Source organism: Engraulis encrasicolus, chromosome 23 (genome assembly GCF_034702125.1).
Source record: "Engraulis encrasicolus isolate BLACKSEA-1 chromosome 23, IST_EnEncr_1.0, whole genome shotgun sequence".
Classification (NCBI taxonomy): domain Eukaryota; kingdom Metazoa; phylum Chordata; class Actinopteri; order Clupeiformes; family Engraulidae; genus Engraulis; species Engraulis encrasicolus.
In genome coordinates this window covers 25,293,306-25,316,384 of record NC_085879.1, presented here as the reverse complement: position 1 = coordinate 25,316,384, position 23,079 = coordinate 25,293,306, and the positions used below count along the sequence as shown (strand labels likewise).

The following is a 23,079-nucleotide window of genomic DNA, read 5'->3' as shown; positions in this document are numbered from 1 at the left end:
GGTGTCGCTGAGGTGTTAGCCAATAGCTGAGCGCTGTCACTGGTGCATGCCGGGAATTGTTGATATTGACAGATCAGTGATTTGAGTCAGAGGTACTCTGTTTGAGTGCGCTAGACTGCACACCTTTCATGTTGGACTTGAAATCAAATTGTTATCATTATAAAGGGGCGTTTTAAAGCTATTCTTATCATTAGGCGAATTACGTTTTAGCTATAGACAGAAAGAAAATGTGACATTGCTCTTGCTGTTTAGCTCCAAAGGACTCCAATCTGCAACTGCATCTTTAAGTAAAAATCTCTTGATCAAAGTCCACTTTGCACAACCTTGAGATTTTAGAAACTTCCGCACACCATGCTAATGACAGATGAGGTAGGGGGTTGTTCACGTGAGACCTGTTTTTCTTTGCTCTGGTTGTGATTAATAGTAGCCTGTTGTTTTGCAATAACAATGAAATAAACTGTTGTATAGGCCTAGGCCTACATTAGTCAGTTTAAGTTATTTCTTTTATAGATATGTGTTTTGCTATTGCGACTCGGTGATGCCCCAGCTAGCCTATTTGAAGTAACACCTTGGAGCCAACTTTTGTGTTGGACCCTATCCAAATCGTCGCTGTCTTTGCGCGCGGCGAAGCACCGCAGGCATGGCCAGTGTTCTCCATGTGCTTCTCGCCGGCTGCGCTTGGGTTTGCCTCACCCCACCTCTGAGCGAGGGTCAGGTTAGTTGGTCGATTACCACAAAGCTCTTCCCAACACGTCTGTCAATTTGTCCTTGATTACTTTCAATGCTCCTAACCTGTGCGTAAAGCCTACATAATGTGTTGGCAGTCTATACAACTTCCTTCATAAATAGTGATAATTACATATTTACTACATACGTTTCACTTTCAGAATGTTTACAGAAATGTGCAGATACCAGATAAGGCCCATTTTGCTGAAGCCTTTGATTCGGCTCCTCTGAACAGGTGCATTTCCCCTTTTGCATAATATAACTTTTCATGAACTATTATCCAAATTTCCATGTGCTGATGCAACTTTGTCCCGTCTTCTTTGGAAGAAACTGGATCCGGTCCAAGGCAGACAAAGTGGGGGAGAACAACCTGAAGTATGATGGTATATAGTATAAGATACAGTCATATTATTTCACATACAATCATAACACAATCTCCTGTAACCAAAATGGTAACAAAATGGCCTGTCTGTCTGTCTGTCTGTCTGTCTGTCTGTCTGTCTGTCTGTCTGTCTGTCTGTCTGTCTGTCTGTCTGTCTGTCTGTCTGTCTGTCTATCTATCTATCTATCTATCTATCAGGGGAGTGGGCTGTGGAGGAGCCGGAGCATCAAGTGTTGCCAGGCAACCGGGGCCTGGTGATGAAGAGTGTGGGTCGTCATCATGCAATTTCTTCACAGCTGCGCTCTGTGTACCATTTTAAGGACAAACCTCTGTGTTTGCAGTGAGTCATGCACTTGTGCGTGTGTGTGTGTGTGTGCGCGGCGCGCGTGTGTGCTGATGCAAGAATGAGCTATTTTGGGAGGTATATGACATTTTGCTTGTTGTCTGAACTGTTATGCAAAAGAGTAAGAATGTTTGGCCAAATGACCCAATGGTTACAGCAATGTTATCTCAGTTTCAAGAAATTAGCCAAACCAATCGAGAAAAACTGTAAAGGGTCAATCTATGAACATTTTTGCCCTGCCTGCGATGTGGTGTAACACAATCGGCTTAAATTACTACCCTGCAGTCAATGTACTGTATTGTAATGACATAACATTTTCCACAGCAGTGTTACCATAACAGCCTTCTGCGAAAGCAGTAATAAGGTGTCATTGAACAACAACAATATAGCATGCTTTTATTCTGGAAACTAAAGAGAGAAAAAAATAGAGCAAGAGTCTGGAAAAAAACAGACGCCCAGAGACTGATGATTAGTCCCTATGTTGTGCATCTGATGAAATCAGAATAGAATTGCATCTGCAGTTGCTACGTTTTTCAGTCTTTAGTTTCTAGGACTTTCTGTCCGTCTCCCATCGATGCACCACCAGATGAGACCACAGAAGCTCCTCAGATTTACTCCTTTGCTGTCGTTATTCTCCACCTTGATGCAGGTATGAGGTCCACTTCCAGAAGGGTATGGATTGTGGAGGGGCCTACATCAAGCTGTTGTCTGATCATGGCAGCCTTCAGTTGGTGAGGATTGTTGTTTTTTTATTTTGTTTTATGTTATTAAAGTATCCCCATTAGCTTGTGTCATACCACTTCGATAGTCTTACTGGGGTCCTAATTCAAAATACAGTACGGTATATCACATCATATCAGATTAAGAACCATACAGATGTACATGCATCGCAAAAGGAAGCGCAGCTTAGTAGTTCAAGTTGCTGTTGCTGTTGTTGTTGTTGTTGTTGTTGTTGTTGTAAGTACTGTAGCAGTGAGTGTAGTGTGTAGTGTAGTGTGAGGTGGAAGATCATGTATTTCGTTTTCCTGCACTGCAATGCTATTGCCGTTTCGTTTCCTGCCACTGCCATTGCTGCAGTCATTTTAATTTGTAGTTATGGCACACAATGATTATACGGCATCCTTCAGTCATATTGCAGCATAAGCATCATTGATTGTCAAGAAAAGCACTATGGGCACTCGTCCACTATGCGGTCGACCAGGGTTCGATTCCCAGCCCAGGTCCTTTGCTGGTCCTTCTCCGTTTCTCTCTCCCTCTCGCTTCCTGTCACCATCTTGACTATACTATCATAAATAAAGTCAAAAAGACCAAAAAATATATATATATATATATATATATATATACAGTGCCCTCCATTATTATTGGCACCCCTGGTTGAGATGTGTTTTTTAGCTTCCAATTATTATTATTTTTCTCTAAATAATATGGGACCTTAATGGAAAAAAAGAGAAAAATCCAACCTTCAATACAAGTGCATTTATTCAGTGGGGAAAAAATCCCACATAAAGAAATAATTATTTGACATCAAATAATGTGTGTCACAATTATTAGCACCCCTGTTGTTAATATTTTGTACAACCCCCTTTTGCCAACAAAACAGCACCTAATCTTCTCCTATAATGTTTCACAAGATGGGAAAAGACAGAAAGAGGGATCTTCAGCCATTCCTCTTTGCAGAATCTCTCTAAATCATCCAGAGACCTGGGCCCTCTCCTCTGTACTCTCCTCTTCAGCTCACCCCACAGGTTCTCAATGGGGTTGAGGTCTGGGGACTGAGATGGCCATGGGAGGAGCTTGATTTTGTGTCTGGTTAACCATTTCTGTGTAGATTTGGCCATATGTTTAGGGTCATTGTCTTGCTGAAAGACCCAGTGACGACCCATCTTCAGCTTTTTGGCAGAGGGCAACAGATTTTGATTTAAAATGTCCTGGTATTTCAAAGCATTCATGATGCCATGCACCCTAACAAGCTTCCCAGGGCCCTTGGAAGCGAAACAGCCCCACAGCATCACTGACCCACCCCCATACTTCACAGTGGGTATGAGGTGCTTTTCAGCATGCGCATCTTTCGTGGCACGCCAGACCCACTTAGAGTGTTTGTTGCCAAAAAGCTCAATCTTGGTCTCATCTGACCAAAGCACACGGTCCCAGTTGAAGCCCAATACCGCTGGGCGAACTCCAGACGTTTGCGTTTATGATTGTGGGTGAGGAAAGGTTTTCTCCGTGCATGCCTCCCAAACAGCTTGTTGGCGTGTAGACAGCGCCTGATGGTTGATTTGGAGACTTTGTGACCCCAGGATGCTACCATTTGTTGTCATTCTGTAACAGTGAGCTTTGGAGATATTTTGATTTCTCTTACCATCCTCCTCACTGTGCGTGGTGGCAAAATAAACTTGGGTCCTCGTCCAGGCTTGTTTACCACTGTTCCAGTTGTTTTGAACTTCTTAATTATTCCTCTCACAGTAGATATGGGCAGCTGCAGTTGAGTGGCAATCTTCTTGTAGCCTCTGCCTGACCTGTGAAGGTCGACGCACATCTGCCTCACTTGTATGCTGTGTTCCTTTGTCTTTCCCATGTTTAAGAGTGGATAAGAGAAATGGCCTCGGTGTCACGTCATAGTTATACCCCAGGGAAACAGGAAGTGATGAATTACTAATTAAATGTTCCTACATACTCTGGTAAACTTTGTAAACTACTGTAGAAATGACAGAAATGCTTCAATTATATTTATTTCCTGGGAATTGTTAAGGGTGCCAATAATTGTGGAACAGGTGATTTAATGAAAAAGAATTATTTTTTAGTCAGGGATTTTTTTTATTTTCCTACAATTCATTTGAGTTGAAGGCTACATTTTCCTAAAATTTTCAGTGTGACAGTATTCTTCTGCAATAAACACTGAATTTATTTTAAGGCTTTTAACACATCTCAACCAGGGGTGCCAATAATTATGGAGGGCACTGTATATATAAAAAAGAAAAGCACAATGCAAAGCATGTGTTACCTGTATTACGTTATTGGCCCGAATATGAGATCCCCCCCCTTAAAAGACCTATTTTTAGAACAGAAAGACATTCTTATATTCGGGCTATTACAGTATTTTACAGCAAAAGATGCCTTTTACTCAGCCCTTCTCGTGATTACAGGCCCAGTTCAGCGACGCCACCCCATACTCCATCATGTTTGGACCGGACAAGTGCGGCAGCAGCCACAAGGTCCACTTCATCTTCCGCCATCAGAACCCTCTCACGGGGGAGTACGAGGAGAAGCAAGCGCGGCAGCCAGCCGTGGACCTAGCTGACTACTTCAACGACCGCAAGCCACACCTGTACACCTTGCGTGAGTACTGTACACGACAGGAGAGAGAGAGAGAGAGAGAGAGAGAGAGAGAGAGAGAGAGAGAGAGAGAGAGAGAGAGAGAGCACCTTTGAAAGTTTGATCTGAATTGGTCAAGGGTCAAGACACAGATGTCTTATGTGGTCTGATGACAGCTTACGGTATCTGACATCTCTGTCTATAATAACTGAAACCGCATGCTTTTTCTCTCTTTTGATTCTTTCAGTTTTGTTTTGGATTCCAATCATTAGGTCATCACATCAGAGACCTCTGTGATTACGCAATTAAGTCCTCTCCTTCTTGTGTTTCACTAATATTGCCAATCATAGTGAGTACCCTTCGCACCTTACACGTGTGTGTGTGTGTGTGTGTGTATGTGTGTGTGTGTGTGTGTGTGTGTGTGTGTGTGTGTGTGTGTGTGTGTGTGTGTGTGTGTGTGTGTGTGTGTGTGTGTATTGTCTATCAGTTTGTTACTCTTCTTACTGCACACTGCATGTGTGTGTATTTATTGTACTTCTATTGTCAATAGTCTATATTTGTATGTTAGTGTTTTTTTTACTGTGTGTGTGTGTGTGTGTGTGTGTGTGTGTGTGTGTGTGTGTGTGTGTGTGTGTGTGTGTGTGTGTGTGTGTGTGTGTGTGTGTGTGTGTGTGTGTGTGTGTGTGTGTGTGTGTGTGAGACAGAGAGAGATTATAGTCAATGTCTTAACTATATGTTTAGTTTAACTGCACATTGGAGACTGGTCAAACGCAAGTTCAAACTTCTATGCTAACCTTGTTACATACATTTTTGACAATAAAGTACACTTGACTTGACTTGAGTAGCCCATGTTTGCTTTCACCCTAGTCGTCATTTTACAGCAATATCAGGCATGGAGTTGAAACCAAAACAAAATTGCAACTTACAGTAGTGTGCCTTCATGTGGTCACGTTGTAGGGTTGTACCCCGACAACACCTATGAGATTCTGATAGACCTGGCGGTCATCAGTAAAGGCAGCTTGCTGGAGGACATGGTTCCTCCAGTGAACCCCCCATTGGAGGTGTTGGACCCTGAAGATACGGCACCAGATGACTGGGAGGACAGGGAGCGCATCCCGGACCCCACGGCCACAAAGCCCCAGGATTGGTACGTGTTGCTGTTCCGTATGGTTATCGCATTGCCATTCTTTTTAAACATTAACACTCAAAAATCAAGGCCCTGTCGTGGCTCTAACGGTAGGGCTCTGCACTTGCTACGATGGCGACCCAGGTTCGATTCCTGTCTGGGTCATTTGCAGATCCTTAGTTCCCCGTCTCTCTCTCCCACTCATTTCCTGTCATCACCTACCCACTACGCTATCCTAATAGTAAAGGTGAACAGCCCTCAAAAAAAGAATATATATATACACACACACGAGAGAAGAGAAACAGAGAGAAGCATTCATACACACACACACACACTCAAATTCACATGCAAATGCCCTGAGGCCTCTATCATAAAAATATCATGAATGACTTTCTGTATTGTATCCACCAAAGGGATGAGGATGCTCCGGAGCTGATCCCAGACCCCGCTGCCCAGAGGCCTGACGGCTGGCTGGAGGAGGAGCAGCCCTTGATCCCCGACCCCGAGGCACAGAGACCAGAGGACTGGTGAGTCACACAGCCAGACGGGGTCAGCTCTATGTTCCCACAGCCTGTTCCTGCTGCTCCATGTTCCCGCATTTTAAAGAACTTATTCAAATATAGGTCCTTTGTTCCACAAGTCTATGTTCCCACATCTCCAAGTAAACTGAGAGCATGTGCCGTTCTCCCCGCCATGGAACATAGGGCCTGAATTTGAATATTTTCTTGAAATGTGGGAACATTGAGCAGCAAGAATATGCTGTGGGACCATTGGGCTGTGGGACCAATGGGCTTAAAAAATAATTGTAAAAATGTTAGTGATGTGGGACGAATGGGCTGTGGGAACATAGACACGCTCCCCAGCCAGACAAGCAACTGAGGGGAAAAAAGCGTATCCGAATAAGGCTGCTGCTCACACATGAATGAAGGAAGCGAAAGACAGCACTCTTCAGGGGTGCGTTTCTCAACATGTCGTTGCCAACTTAGTTAGCAACTTACTTGGTTAGAGAACAGAGGACTGGTGAGTCACAGACATGAATGAAGGAAAGCAAAGGACAGCGCTCTTCAGGTTTTTTTATTTGTTTGTTTATTCACCCACAAACGTTTCTGAAGAGTGCTGTCCTTCGCTTCCTTCATTCATCTATGGTTTATGTGGGATTCAGCACCAAGTTGAAAGCTATCAGAAACATTAGGCGATAGTGTGAGTGAGTCTCCTTCACTTTTTTGATGAGTCAGACAAAAAACATATCCGAATACGGCTGCTGCGCTGTCAAGAAAACTAGACCATTTGTTCTGCAAAATAAACTACATTAATACTCTCAGTATGTGCTGCTTCCAGTGATTGTATTCAATTAAACAATGTTTTCTATCGTCAAGGTCTTCATCAGACAAACAGACAGGTGAAAAGTAGGGAGAGAATTACGTGTATACTGTATATACATCGTAATGGGCATTGCTCTAAATCATCCGGCAAGGTATATAGTACCTCCGGTCAAGTATTAACTGATTAGGCATGTACGCATACTGTCAGTGGTGTAGTGCGGATTTTTTAAGTGGGGGTAGGCGATTTGTGAGGTCATTCATTATTTAGGCAACTTATCATGTCAACCCCATTTTTGTATTCAAACACGGACAGATTTTTTTCTTTTTTAAATCTCACCTCAAGAAAAGTGGGTGGACCATGTACCCCCCGCGTACCACGCCCACTACACCCCCTGCATACTGTACACATACGAGGCACTGAAGCACGGAGACCAGTTGACCAACTCACGATTCGGTTCGTATCACGATTTTTGACCTACGGTTCGATACACCCCACGATTTCTGAAATGTATCTCCACTGAAGTTTGGAAACACTATCACATCAAATCATAAGGTTGTTTTCTGGACTAATGGGTAATAAAACTTTGAAAGGGCGTATCACGATACTGCCTCCTTGTATCACGATACAGTATCGTGACTCTGTGTATCACGATTTCTTGGTTCGATACAATATCGTTACAGCCCTAGAGACCAGTTGTAATGACTGGTGAGTCAGCCAGACTCCCAGCCAGCCTGCATGCCTTCTGGGCCTGCAACTGAATGAGATGCGGGTCTGTCATGTCATGTGTCTGTCTGACCACTTCCTGTGTGCTTGCAATATATCTTACAGTGTTCAGAGAGTGAATAAAAAAATCAGTAAATGCACACATTAAGGATGCAGTGTTTATTCAACACTATTATCAGAATATTGTGTTTCCCCTTTGATTTTAGTGTTAAATTGAACTATAAATGTTGAATTGATACTGTGAATCTATATGTGATGTGTTAATTAAACACTTGAAGAGTTGAATCAGCATAAAATCGATTGGAACCTATTCTCAAGATCGTGTGGAATTAACTCTGCTGCATTTCTGATCTAAATAGATGATGGATAGGATAGCTAGGAAATATTTTGTCCTTGCGGAAAATTGTTCTATGCCATTTATACAGTTACAATACAGTTGCAAAAACAGAACAAAAAAGACACAATAGACATCCACAATACCACCCCCTATCCTCCCACCCACCAGGACAGAACGCAGGATGACACAGGACAAAACCCCCTCATATCTTAAATACAGTGCAATTAGGGCCCTAGAAAATAAAACTTACTAGCCACTTTGACCCATTGGTGAGTGTGTGTTTGGCTAGTAAGATTAACATCAATTGGCCATTTTGGCTGGTAATGAAAAACGTTTATTTTGAACCCTGAGTACAATGGTAAAGTTCAAAGTTCTTTATTTGCCATTTGTGCATAAACTAGTAGTCCAAGCACATAGGAACTCTTGTGCAGGCCCTCTGAGAAAAATACACAATACATTAAAAAGTGCTGAAAATCAAAGAGATCAAAAGAATAAAACAAAAAGTAAAGTGCAGTTGCTCATTAATCGCATGTGTCTTCCTTTCTCCCAGGTCGGAGGATATGGATGGGGAGTGGGAGGCCCCCCTGGTCCCCAACCCTGTGTGTGCCCAAGCGGCAGGCTGCGGTCCCTGGTCCCCGCCCATGCTGCGCAACGCAGCCTACAGAGGGAGGTGGTACCCTCCTATGATTGACAACCCCAATTACAAGGTGCCAGTCACTCGCTGTCACAACACAGCACCAGACACATACACACAGGAAAGCCGACAGGGGGGGACAAATGGGACAGTTGTCCCGGGCCCAGCGACAGAGGGGGGCCAGAATTTGGTTCTCATTACATTGTATTTATTGGGTGGGTGAGTGGGGGGCCCTTTCAGATGACTTTGTCCTGGGCCCAGCCAAAGCTGTCAGCGGCCCTGCATACACATAGTACAGTCGCTGCATTACAATGAAGGGCTGCTATACCCATTGTGTTCTTCAATGACAGTAATGGTGGGGTGTCTTATCCTGAGCGTTTCGCTCTGTGCGTAATTCCACTGGATTGTGAATCAACCTGTGATGATTTCCTTCCTTTCCAAAACATTAAAATAACCTTGGAAGCTGATGCCATCCTATGTAGGCTACTTCCACCCAAAGATTTTGGCTCTGCACATAGTAAAACCGAAACCCTCCTAGCTTGGAGTCAACAGTCGGCTTTCGCCCAAACTATCACTTTTACATACAGTAATGATTGCACTGGATTGTGAATTAAACTGTGATGATCCTTCCTTTCCAAAACATAAAAGGGACCTTGGAAGCCGCGGTCCATCCCAAACCCTGCCTACTTTGAGGACCTCCACCCGTTCCGCATGGCCCCTGTGCGGGCCGTGGGGCTGGAGCTGTGGTCCCTCACTGCAGGGGTGCTCTTCGACAACATCCTGCTCTGTGATGACCTCGCCATCGCCCAGCATTGGACGCAGGACACATGGGGACAGAGGAAGCAGGTGAAAAATGACAAAAAATGACATTCACATAACCGTCTGATTTATATGTTTTACTTGTTAAACTGCACGTTGGAGACTGGTCAAACGCAATTTCAAACTTCTGTGCTAACTCTAACGCTTTTTTGACAATAAAGTACACTTGACTTGACTGTGCAACAGCAATGTTGCTGAGTAGTAGTCATTCATGCAAATGTCAAAATGTGACAGCATCTTCTGTGATCCAGTATGATTTTCGTGTTATGAATGAATATCTTGTTGTAGGCATTATTTTTGAGAAATTTAGAAAGAGTAGTGTTAATCAAAGACAATATGATACAAATATGTATTACCAGGTGTCAGTGTTAAGTTTTATGTCTGTTGATAGCTGTATCAGATGGGCACCATACACGGTATGTACAGTATTGATCAGTGCTGCGGACCCATAAGGTATTTAAACACTAAAATATGTTCAAAGAGTTAACCCAAGGCACCTGCAATAATGTCAGCTGAATGCAAAAGCCCTTTTTGGTAAAAGATACTGTCAGCCTATAAAAACCTACAAGCGGATTCCAAAAAAGTTGGGACACTTTGTATTTTGTGAATAAAATGAAAATGCTGGCATTTTAAAAACATCTAATATGTTAATAAGGTAGAGCGTTATATACAGACAACATATCAGTTGTTAAAGTCGAGCAGAATTATTGTTTTGAGGTAATTATGTGATCATTTAAAATTTGACCCATGCAACAAATCTCAAAAAAGTTGGGACAGGGCCAAAACATGTTGTAATAGTTGGATAATTCTAAAAATTACACAAGGAAGAATATTTTAAAAGGAACTATATTGACTGCCAACATGAATGCACAAATGCAGCACTCAGCAGCGAATATTTTGGGGGACTAATTACTTATCTATTACACAGAAAGATTGAATTATCAAAATTGCAGGCATATAAGGCCTATTTCCGTAATATAGAGTTCTGTGTAATCATTGCACGAGTTATGAGATCATGACATACTCGTGGTCAATAAGCAAACTATGACAATCCATCAATGACAGCTCTCGAAAAAATGACCATAAACACAACATTTGATTAATGCACATGATGCAGACATTTAACAGCGTTGCATGCGGAAAAGCTCATTCTATGGACCTAGGAGACATGTGAAACTGTCCTCTGATTACAGAATGGGAAATATTTAATCCTTTTTGAAAATTATGGAGTCATGGACCCTCCAGGTTATAGAAAATGAATACTTCAGCTTGATTTAGTGGTCAGTCTGAAAGACAGCATAAATGATGGTAAGGGGGTGCAGAGGTGACTTGGTTAGGGTCTTCTTACTCATGTAGAGCATTAAAATGAATGTTGAATGACACATACAGTCTTTAAACAGTAAACATAGCTACCAAGGCATTATTTTTTGGAGCACCGCCTTTAGATATTGCCCCATAATGGTGGCCAATTTCAATCTCTACTGTGTTCCAACAGTGTGGTTCCATCATAAGAGTAAACAGGTCACAAAATAGTTTTCTTGCAGTCAGGATATGCCACATATTCAGCATAATAAAAGGTAAACAAGTTGAAGAACATACCTATCAGTTGAGCTGCTGAAATCATGTCTCGCACATCAAAATATCTAATTTTTGAATAAAATGATGCCATCAGTCAAAGTATTTAACTGTTCAGCATCATCCCTTGAGTTGTGTTTAGTCTTATCCAATATAAAAAGCATTTTATTGGCCCTGTCCCAACTGTTTTGGGATTTGTTGCAAGGGTGAAATTTTAAATGATCACATAATTACCTCAAAACAATAGTTTTGCTTGACTTTAACAACTGATTTGTTGTCTGTACATAATGTTCTACCTTGTTAACATATTGAATGTTTTGAAAATGCCAGCGTTTTGATTTTATTCACAAAATACAAAGTGTCCCAACTTTTTAGGAATCCGCTTTGTAAATATCTCAGCCGCTGATGCACATAAAAACGTGCAATAAGTTGCTTTTAAAAGTTAGGACCCCCATATTGCATTAGGCCGGGTTTTCTTCTCCAGCTTTAACACACTCACATTTTTAATAAAAAACTATAATCTCAAGAGCCTGAATACAGCATCCATGCAGCTCCAGGCGCAGCGTCAGGCTTAAATGGGTTAAACAAAAGCCTTTGACCAATGGTGCATGTACATTTCACAAAGGATGCGTTATTGTTTGTTCACACATGGCAGGCACAGTAGAAAGGTGGAGAAACTGTGACCTCTCACACACACACATACACAAAACTAAAAAATGGGTCAGTTTGTTTCGCCTTTGGGTTTAGGACCTGTCATGTTGATTCACTTACTGATTTCACCTATTCACCTATCCTATTCATGGAAAGATGTAACTCTTCATATGGACAACGGAAACTATTTCATGCACATGTATGTATGGGTTCATATACTGGCATTTAGGTTTAGGGATTTAAAAAAAAAATATTATTCATGCTCACTTTCTGTGATCATCAGGCAGAAGGTCTGCTCAGACAGATAATTACATATGATTTTTGCATGATTTTGATATGTTTTTGTTAGAATATACTGGCAAGTCTGTGTTATAATGAAAATTATGTTTCCTTATTGTCTCATTCTGTGGTCATTAGGCAGGAGTGCTGGAGCAGCTGTATGTGGCGACGATGAAAAGGCCGTGGCTGTGGGGGGTTTACGTCTTCTCTGTGGGCCTTCCCATCATCCTCTTTGTCAGCTTCATGTGGCCAGACAAGGTGGGTCTCAGCCATACATGTCTTTAACAAAAGAAAGATATTTTGGGTTTTTAAAATTATGTTTATTGATATGAAAGTGTGTGAGAGAGAGACAGAAAATTGTTGGGAGAGACCGGAAAACAGCTTTGAGTCAGACTCGAACCCGGGTCCCCAGGCTGTGATATAGGCTTAGTCCACTGGGCCATGGCATCCCCATCCAGACATGTCTGTAGTCCCAACTGACAGGAGTGGGGCGGTGTTGAAACCTAGGGCATGTGTGTTATAAGTGTTCCGACGCTGGTGGTACAGTGTTGAAATGTTTTGACTGGACTTGGATTTGGGGAAGGCGTGCAACACCCAGAGACTTTTTTTTTATATAGGAGGGTTTCAAAATAACTTTGAAAGCCCAACACCAACCCCAAACCCTACTTAGTCCCATTTGACTGGCTGCAGTACCATGGCAACTCTTTGTTTCATGAAGAGTCTCTCTCTCTCTCTCTCTCACGTCCAGCATGCCTTCCATTCTAAGAGGATTAACTGAATTCGAAAGAGAAGTCTACACTCATATGACTAGACTACAAAGAATAAACTGTTTCGCCATTATTAACGTGTAGTAGTAATCCCCTGTTTTCTTTTGTTCGGCCCTCCAGCGCTTTGGTCCCCCCGATCAGGATTACTATTACAAAAAGTCAGACGAGCCCCAGCCTGACGGCCCACAAGACCTCGAGGGCCCCCATTCCTTGAGTGACTACGGTGAGATATTCTTTATATCAACAACTGCATGATATAGGCCTTATTAGACAGAGTGACAGAAATGTACAGAAATGGATGTCACAGTCACAGTTTGACTGAATACATTTGTTTCAGAGGTCATGTGTATTTCTCGGTGAGCCTACTGTACTTTCAGGATCACTGTCTAGGAAACAACTAAATTATACAGAAATGTGTGTCACTATCACACGTTTAAAGGATACATTTACATCAGACAAATAATGAAAATGTGTGCGTCTTTGTGGGCCTACATTCAGGATTCCTATCTAGGAACCTCTTTGTCTTCCCTAAACAATGGGGTGTCTGTGTTTCTCTTCCAGGGGTGACAAGCAGAACTGGGCCCAGGAAGAGAGATGTGAAAAGGGCCCAGAAGAAGTCCGATTTGGAGCTCAAGGTAAATATGGCTCCAAAATATGCAATTGGTCTACGTTTGTGCGTCTAACCTTACATTTGGTGGTTGATAATAACAACATGATTTCCTTTCAGGTTAAAGAATGATGGTGATTTCCGGTCATCTCTAGCTGCCTGTTCCTGGGAAAACGTCATCTGAGACAATGAGATGAAGCTGAGATATAGATCTCAGATAACAAACCTGTCCATTTTTGACTTGTTGGATCACTGTGAATGTTGTTCTGTAAGTCTACAACAATAAACATGTCTGTTTCTGTGACCTTGATGTATTTAAAAATAATCTTGTGTACAGATTTCAATTTCATTTCCTCCAAGACTGCAGTGAGGTTTTTCTTTATCACTGAACAATGTTTGTGTGCATGCATCACCACTCTTAAATCAGAAGTGCAAATGGTGATTTACAATACTTTTTTATTTTCATTTAAAATTTTAGATAGACAATCTTTAAATAATTACATGATTATAGACATCATGGCAGGAAGCAAAGTAATATGTAAAAAGTGCATTGTTGAAAAAACATTTGGAAGAGGATGACTGAAATTGCTACTCTGAAAAAAACAAAATAAAATCCCACACTGAAGTTATTCTAAATGTTGGCGATACCTGCTATAATCTGGCTGTCCAGAATCCAGATTTTGTATTTATATTATTTCTATGGCTGTTACAGACTAGCAGGCTTGTACCTGCCCTTAAATACCCTGACTCAATAGTCCAGATCTACCACTGACGTATATTCAGTGTCAATGAGACCTACACATGAGAGGTACTGTAAAATGGCATTAGATGGATGGTGAATTCACAGGATGTTTGGGAGAGGATACATGTCTACTCGACAGGAAATCATGTGAAGAAGGCCATGCTTGTTGACCAAGCATCCTGACATTTCAGTTTCAAAGTAAAAAAAAGAATGACACACGGCGCTGGCGTTTTTTGAGTTACAGGTACTGGCATTACAACACAGGTGTTTCCTCCATCCTCAGGTATGGGACATTTTGAATCAGAGGGATGACTGGCAAGGATTGAGAAGCTTGCACTATGGCCACAGTTTGCATTACGTACCAAAAAAAAAGAAAAAAAAAAGATTCACATTGTACAAAAAAAACCCAGGACAACCCAAAACGATGTCCGCTTTGGACAGTGGTAAGCACATTTTTACAAACCTGCTGATTTCCAATAGAGGATTTGAGACATATGAGGCGTGCCCTTGGCACAAATGCGCTATGGGAGACAGCTCCAACTCTTTTCTCTAAAGGGGAATACATGATGGCTGGCTACACTTACTGACAGCAAGGCTTCGTAGTACGTACATATAATATGATGATGATGATATTAACACAAGTCATATGAGGTTTAGTAGGTAAAGGGAGGGTCGCAAAGCAAACCCATGACCCAACCAACCAACTCACTTCAACTCACTGGCAAAGATGCTCCTTTAGGCAGCAATCCACATGAAACAACCAGGGCCCTAAATTAACTTTTTTTCCACTACCAGCCAAACCGGCTTGTAGATGTTACAGTACTCTTACTAGCCAAAACATGCTCACTAATGGGTCAACATGGCTAGTAAGATGGTCTTTTCTACCAGCCAACCATAACCGTTAAACTATGACCAATCAGAAGGGAGGTCAAAGGCTACCCTGATGAATGTCACTTCCTGTGGAGAACTCCTCTCTTATGCACTGGAAGTGAACATGTCCATGTACATCACTTGAAACAGTGGATCTTGTGACTGGTGTCGTAAAGGAACCAAAGCAACAAAAAAAAGTGAAACCATGCTTCAAACCTGAAGATTACAAACACACACTACTAGCCTAGTTGAACGCAGTCAGTTATGTTGTTCAGTCAGTCAGTCAGTCAATCCAACTCGTCTTCATTCCATCATACTACTGCATTTATGTGAACAAAAGAAAAAGGGGAAAGGAGAAGGGAAAAAACAAACAAACATAACATGGGCAAAAGTTTGTGGTTTGTCACACTGAAGTCTGCATCTCTGCTACTGGCTGGTGTGGTGTTGCATGGGGCGGGGTGAGGGGGGAATGTCGCCACACCTCCACTTCCTCATCGGTGTGGCCGGCGTTCGCCGTGACTTCCTGTTGGACTTCCTCCTCCAGAAGACCAGGAGCAGGAAGGACGAGATGGTGAAGATGAGGAGGAGAGGAGGGTCAAACCAGGCGAAGTAAGAATGGAGCTCAAGTGGTTACAAAAATGTTTCTTGAGAGTGCCGTCTTTTGTGTTTTTCTTTTACTTGTTGTTTTTCCCTTACAGACCCCCAGGAAGCAAGAGTAGGAGGCGTTTTATGTCAACTTGATGTTTTTTTCTTCTTATTGTCGCTTATTTTCCCCTCTTTCACTCGCTGTCTGTCGTCCTACTTCTTGAGGCAAGTGGGCCAGCTAAGCCCGCCACAGGCTGCGGAAACAATGATGTACAGCACGACCTGCACACACAAAAACACATTGATCATAACTAAAGGGCGGCAGGCAGTGAGAAACGGCACAATCTGCACAGACAAAGTCACATGTATTTTGCCATTACTGAAGTACATTAAAGGTGAAGTTCACCATTTCTGAAACTGCGCCAAAATTCCGTCTCTCCAGAAGTTAAGAATTTTATTTTTTATTTTATTTTCACCTATTTCCTGTTCTTCTAGCCCAGGGGTGGGGAACCTATGTCCCAGGGCCGTTTATGGGCCTTGAGGCCATCTTATCCTGCCCCCCATATCATTTTCATGTAATGCAGTTTCACATGAAATATGGCGATGTTGTGTGAAGAAAATGTCTTCTTAATTTGTATTTCTTCAGCCGTTCTCTGACTCTGGTGGCGCAACTTGCACCTTCGAGCTAGCAAGCATCATTGAGACGAATGGTACCAGCTAGCTGCTAATGGTCCCATTGGGTTCAATGATATATCCGGAAGTAGCAAAGGAAATCCCATACTGCTTTGCAGAATCGTTCCAATCTGAAAGACAGCACGGAATCTATCCCTCAGCAAGGGTTTCTGATCATGGTCTCCAATCAGAGAGCAGGGAGGAGTGAAAAGGCGATGACTGCAGTTTGTTTGAATAGATAGAACTGACACGATTGGCCATGGGCTACTATGCCAAATGATACACATTTGTAACGCCCAACAGACAGCCGTCATCAATCATAAACCATACAACCCCTACGGGATTTACAGTAGGCTAGCCTGATAAACCAGCCTAAATGTGAGACCAGAGTAATTTAGTCTGGCCCCGATGAACTATACCTCGGACGATTGCCGATGAGAACAACCTGTTGTTTTTTCAAACCGTGCCGGCACTCTGACCAATAGGCGATCTTTGCCGTTGATGTGCTTTCCCAACGGTGTTGCAAGCTTCGTCGTCACTCCCTCAAAACCTTGCCCGCTTTGATTCAAAACAGATCTCTGTGTTGTAATTGGTTTTGCCAGACTCAGGGCAGTGTCCAAAACATTCTCAGATCCGAGGCCAGACCCACTCGCCGCTGAAAAATTGCAGCGCCCAGCGGGTGGCGCTGGTTTACCAGGCTAACAGTAGGCAGGTCTCCAGACCTTATCTCACTTGTGATTATGTCTGGTGGTAACCAGCCAAATGCAGAGGAACGGGCGAAAGGTAAAACTCACTAATTTATCTGAGGAAAGGAGCAAAATGGGCACATTTCCAGGAAGGGGTGGACTGTTCCGTTAAAGGTCTTGTTCTCACACACATGTATACAACTTCTACTTCTTTAAACAAAGTGCACATGTGAAACAACATAACCTGAAACGCTTTCCAGTTTCATAAGATTACATAAAAACCGTGTGAAGTTTTCATTTGAAAGCATGTTTAATACTTAATCTGTTGAAGACTTAATCTGCAAATATGTAAACAGCAGGCATATAATCAGGTAAATAATCTTAACTGACGTCTACTGAGGCCTTTCTAGTTAGTGTTTTCTATAAATAGAGAGAAAATGAATTTAATAAGCCGAAAGACAAAAGCTATGCTTACCAGTACCACCAGTGCTACGATAACCGTGAGCTTCAGGTTCTTCATGCACATGGCACGAGCTAGGTTACGGCTTGTTGTTTTGAAGGTGACCGACTGAAAGAAAAACAGAGAGAAAGATGAAAAAAAAACTAGGTCAGTATCATCTACAGAAGTGATTCTCAAACTGTGGGCCAGGGCCCACTGGTGGGCTAGGAAGGTATTCCAAGTGGACCCTGAAATAATTTTCTAAAAATCTACATAAAATGTATTGCTGTTGACTATTCGTTTGAGTTGTATTGTTTATTGGGCCAAAGTTGGGCCCCTATATTTCTGAAAGTGTCAAGTGGGCCCATAAGGTTGAAAAATGTTGGGAACCCCTGACATACAGCAAGGCCAGAACATTGGTAAGGTGATTGGTTGGAGAGAAATGAGGACTCACCGAATCCACCAGGTTCTCCGTCTTGTCGATGAGAAGTTCAAGCTTTTCTCCTCTCTGAGCCACAAGATCTGCACACATTCGAAAGAACCATTTACGATGCTTTTCATTTTTAATTTCACATTTTGGACAGAATGTGTCAATAATTAGATGACTGAAGAGATCATGGCAGAATGTATATAGCAATATGTAAATGTAACAATATATGTCACGCCAGGGTCGCATACAGGCGAAACGAGCAAAGCAAAAAGGGGCAAGATTCAGTGTTCAATTCTGACAGCTCAACCGTCATCAGGTCGTCACAGCGAATCAAATGGAATTGAACAATTATGTTGCTGATTTGATAGGCAGCCGCAGGTAAATTGGCTCCTCATTTGCATAACAGTGAAATTGGTTGAATATTTTTTGCATCGCTTCACTCCTGTTCGCTTACCTTTGCCTCCCTCATAGGAATGAATAGCGAAGTTCGCTTCGCTTGGCCAAATTTGCATGCATGTGTCCCTGGCGTCATACTAGGAGGACTAATAAGTATATAACAAGCACAAAGCTGGGTAGCCCCGTGTCCTCACCAATGTTTCGGACCATGATGCCCTTAAGGTCATCCACCTGCATTTGCGTCTCTGTCACGCGATCGGTTCCCCGAGGGTCCGATTGGTATTTCTGGTGACGACACACAAAAAAATGAATTAAATAACAATCAGTGAGAACAAAGAAGTGGAAACGTCTGACAGTGTCAGTCGTAAAATATCTATACATTAGGTCTGACACTAAGCCAGGAATTTCACAGGGCTCTAGTTTCGGTACACACATATGCTGTGTCTCAGATGGTCCACTTGTGCACTTCGGGCACTATGTTTTAGTGCACAATTAATACACCATACACACTGAAATATGAACAATATGCACCATCTGAGATCCAGCAACAGACAGAGATCCTTGATACAGTATTGGGTCAATCAGGCAGTTTGTGGCCAAACCGGCATCATGGATTTCTATGAAACTTGTTATGCCTTTTAAGTGACAAGACAGAACCCCAAAACTGCATTTGCACACATATATTACCAATATTAAGGGAGAAATGAGTGTCTGATTCCACACTGAATGATTACCCCGTGTTGGAAACCCAGAAGAGACACAACCGCTACTGTATATCACTGACGATCAACTCCGTATAGTCGTTGATTGAGATGGTAACTCTGACAGGACTTCTCACAGCATGATCTTCCACTAGACCAGCTGATTCCTTGGTTGACAACTACCACTCTCAGTTCGTGTTCAACACTCTCGCTTCTTCTGTTGAAACCGGTCACCCACGAACCATGAATGCCAAACAATAGTAAAACCAAGATCCTTGAGCACACGTGTCTATATAACCACAATGATAACAGTGAGAGGGTGTGCAATGCCTACCAGACAAAGGCAAATGGCATGAAAACAGGAGGTCTTCAATTTTGAATTAAGCACATTTTGTAAAAAAAAACAAAAAAAAAACCTATATGGTCTGAGGACTTTTCTCTGTTGTGCTTTCCATAACCTGAGCATCTGTTGAGGCTTAACTCCTGCCAAACGTGAGGCATTATGTCATTTACGTATAGCCAAGACAGGCGAACGATAAGCAAAATGGTCGGTTACAGAGAAAAACATCCCAGTGTAACCGAGGCTTTAGTGTGCAAAAGGCTGCCTTCCTCCCTGTGAACCTTCACATAAATTAGTACACATTTGTTTTTGTCCAAATGCAACAAGAGTCGTTTCACAAGGCTTCACTTCCTCAAAGGTCAACTAAGTTAAAAAAAAATTTTTTTACTACAGATCTCTGTCCTTGATAATACTGGAGTATGCACGCCCATACAAGCTGACTACAGGACAGCTTCTTCCCACTGGTCATTAGGAAGTTTAACTGCCATTACGCGCCATAGACTAAAGTTAGAGAGAGTAGAGAGAGAGAGAGAGAGAGAGGTTCCATTGGCCCATTGTTTCCGGGTTCTATTATTACAAGGGGGAGGGGGGGAAATCCCCCTTTAGGCAGACCTAGGCAGACCTAAGGACTGTTCTATTCAATGCTAGGAGTATTATGACACGCCCCTTTAGGCAGACCGGAACCTGGTCATGTTAGGTGCCCATAGCAACCTATTCCATTGGCATATCTCAATATACTTAAAGAATCTCTGCTAAAGTCATGTCACATATACTTCACCTCTCCTTATTTTAACCTGCCTTTTCCCCCTAAGATGACTTCTCTACCTATCCGACATGTTTTATTTTGGGCACTTTCTGAGCTCATACAGTAATATCTTGTACATTGTACAGGGTTACAAGCCAATCTTTGTCCACCCATCCTCGGTCCTCTTTTCTCATTGTCACCCTTCCTCTGTGTAGAAGACAATTAAGTTTCTGTGAACCAGCACAGAGCGACTTTTCAGGGGCTTTCACCCATTAAACAAACCGATTGCAAATGAGAGGGTATACCTGAATAATAGTTTTGCAAGATATTGAATAAAAACGTTGATCATAATGACATCATCGAGCCTCGTGTCATAAAGCTAGAGGGCACAGGAAATGACTGCAGGACAAAGATTGACTGGCACCCCTAATAAGATCCACAGTTGAGGAATGAGAGGAATATTCCAATCTAAAAAAATACGGTAGATAAATAATACAAAAATTATAATAATGAAAAAATACACAATGCACATAATATATATAGAGATATCTCAGCTGGAAGTGACCCAGGCTGGACTCAAACCCGGGTCCCCATGTATATGGTACGGACAGAGATTCTTTAAGAGTCTCTCTGGTACGGGTGCTCTACGCATTGCACCACACCACACCCAAATATTCCGTTTTTAAACTGAATGGTGTCAGCAATCCGTTTGCACACGAGTCGTGTAAAATCTTAATTCATTCCGAATGTGGCCGTCCGTGTTCTGGGAACATTCTGGTTGCAGAGCGCTGTGCCACATATGTAAGTGGAACTTGTTTTAAAAGAAATATTGACAATATTCCGTTTGAAATCAGAATTCTCTGTACATGTAACTGGACTTGGTGGCACAAACGTGAAATGTGAGTGTGTGTTTTCAAAGAAAGCGGAGGCTCTAGCTCACCATCTGTGCAGCCAGTGTGCTGGAGAATTCGCTGTTCATGGCATAGGGCAGGGCTGTCTGTGCCCTTGACCCGTACGTGGTCTGAAACCGCTTCTTCACCTCATTGAGGAAGCTGAAGGCTCGTGACCGCTCGAAATCCTGAGAAAAGAAAAAAGAGAAACGACGGACACATTTTGGACACATCACATTTCCTGGTGTAACCAGTATGAAAATACAGGCCTTATTCCAACTTTGTTGAAAAGTAACCCCATTCCGTGTAGCACTTCCTTTTTCAATAATGGCACACATTCAATCAACAATATCACACTCACATCATCTGTGATGCACAGGTAGATGATTCTGTCGTGGCAGACATAATGGAAGAGATAGCTGAAACACAGAAGGCAATAGTGGTTCTTTTAAAAAACAATTTTAAGCATCTTGTATTGCAACAACTCAAACTGGGGTAGGGTGAGTGAGTGAGTGAGTGAGTGAGTATAACAAAGCATGGGTATAACAAAGCATCAGGCTCTGCCTGATGAAGGTCTAAGGACCGAAAGCTTACAAGTCAAGTAAAGCTTCTTTGCACAAAAATAGACCTGAAGAGTGCGGATTGTCTTCTTTTTATACAGAAATTTCTACTGAATCCTGCACCTTGTAAACAGATGAGCGGTGGCCAATCACAACTTAATATATGACATACCTGCCATGGGAGTAAGTAAGCTTGTTGTTTTCGGAGGGGATTTTGGCCAGGATCTGTTCGGTCACCTCGAGAAAGTTGCCACCACACCAGGCATGTTTGGCGAGGATGGTGGTGCCACGAGCTACCACAGCAAATAGAATTGCCATAGCAACAAGCAAATAGGTGGATGAAGATCCTACCCTGCCCTGTTGAACGACGAGACAGAAAACAGACACTCAAAACAAGTCCTGACGTAAAAGCGTCGCTTGGTCAGCAGCTACTCATGTGTTAGTAACAGTAGCACTGGATACATTAGGAAATGTCGAAACGCAGAACCCGATGATGACCTCATACGTATTGCGTATTCGGGGTGCACTACAAAGTGGGTAAGATGTAAACAACAATGACAAATTGACCATCAACCCAGAACAAAGTATTGCAACAGGCATCCCGAACTAGCAGTTAATGCCTTGACACTACAAATGCACACGAGTCATGAGACACAACCAATGTCAAACGACTAGAATTACTGTACTTTCGTGTGAAGGGGAAGGTTTATGCCGTACTCTCTTGTCAACATCTTCAGCATTGCACCGGGTTTCTACCTCTCCAGCCCCTTCTATCTTCTTATTCAAACCAGAAACGCATATCATGTGGATATTTAGTAGGTTACAAAAAGCATTTATCTGTCTAGCTGACAGATATCACGAATTGTTTGTGTGATGGATTCGACACACGATTTACAAGGCTCAATTTAAGCTAGCTGGCTAACAAGCTTCTCATTACTGTTACGGTATCATTAGCTGCTAATAAGACATATATGTGTGGTTCGTAGTATAATCTAGTATACAATGTTTGATTCAAACACAAGTAACATACCCGACAGAGATTATGGCAATTTCTGGAAACCTCGGAATTCGGACGTTTCCCTCATTTACTGCTTCGATACTGGCAATCCTTTTCAACTTCTCTCTTTTCCATGGACAAGCTTGGACTTCCGGTTCTAGCAGCTAGGGTTTTCTGGGAATCGTAGTTCTGCATGTCTTTGACGTCGCAGCTTGTGATTTACCGGCTACAAATGTGCGAACCACTGACGTGCAAGCATATTGAAATGTTCACATTCAAAACGTCAGACACAGAAGAGAAAAAAATATTCAATGCATGTTGATATTTTGGTCCCATGGTGTGCAGTTATTTTGAAGATCATTTTCTTTCATGAAAGAAGTTGCACAAGCGCAAGTATGAAGAGGCGTTGGACAAACCTGACG

The 23,079-nt window shown here is 42.4% G+C and overlaps 2 protein-coding genes across 2 annotated transcripts; one reads left to right on the top strand and one right to left on the bottom strand.

Moving 5' to 3' along the window:
* The first annotated feature begins 332 nt into the window (after positions 1-332).
* si:ch211-274f20.2 (calnexin) lies at positions 333-13,908 on the top strand. Its single transcript, XM_063190135.1, has 15 exons — positions 333-369; positions 511-715; positions 888-961; positions 1,054-1,109; positions 1,307-1,448; positions 2,101-2,182; positions 4,595-4,787; positions 5,721-5,910; positions 6,303-6,416; positions 8,823-8,979; positions 9,555-9,752; positions 12,369-12,488; positions 13,118-13,220; positions 13,559-13,632; positions 13,725-13,908. Exons 2-15 carry the CDS (start codon positions 641-643, stop codon positions 13,734-13,736), a joined length of 1,590 nt encoding a protein of 529 aa, XP_063046205.1. The 5' UTR covers positions 333-369; positions 511-640; the 3' UTR covers positions 13,737-13,908.
* A 135-nt stretch (positions 13,909-14,043) lies between these two features.
* sybl1 (synaptobrevin-like 1) lies at positions 14,044-23,022 on the bottom strand. Its single transcript, XM_063190158.1, has 8 exons — positions 22,691-23,022; positions 21,833-22,017; positions 21,462-21,519; positions 21,151-21,288; positions 18,619-18,709; positions 18,053-18,120; positions 17,635-17,727; positions 14,044-16,083 (listed from the first exon to the last, which is right to left on the bottom strand). The coding sequence occupies exons 2-8, from the start codon at positions 21,976-21,978 to the stop codon at positions 16,015-16,017; spliced, it is 663 nt and encodes a 220-aa protein (XP_063046228.1). The 5' UTR covers positions 21,979-22,017; positions 22,691-23,022; the 3' UTR covers positions 14,044-16,014.
* Between the last annotated feature and the right edge of the window lie 57 nt (positions 23,023-23,079).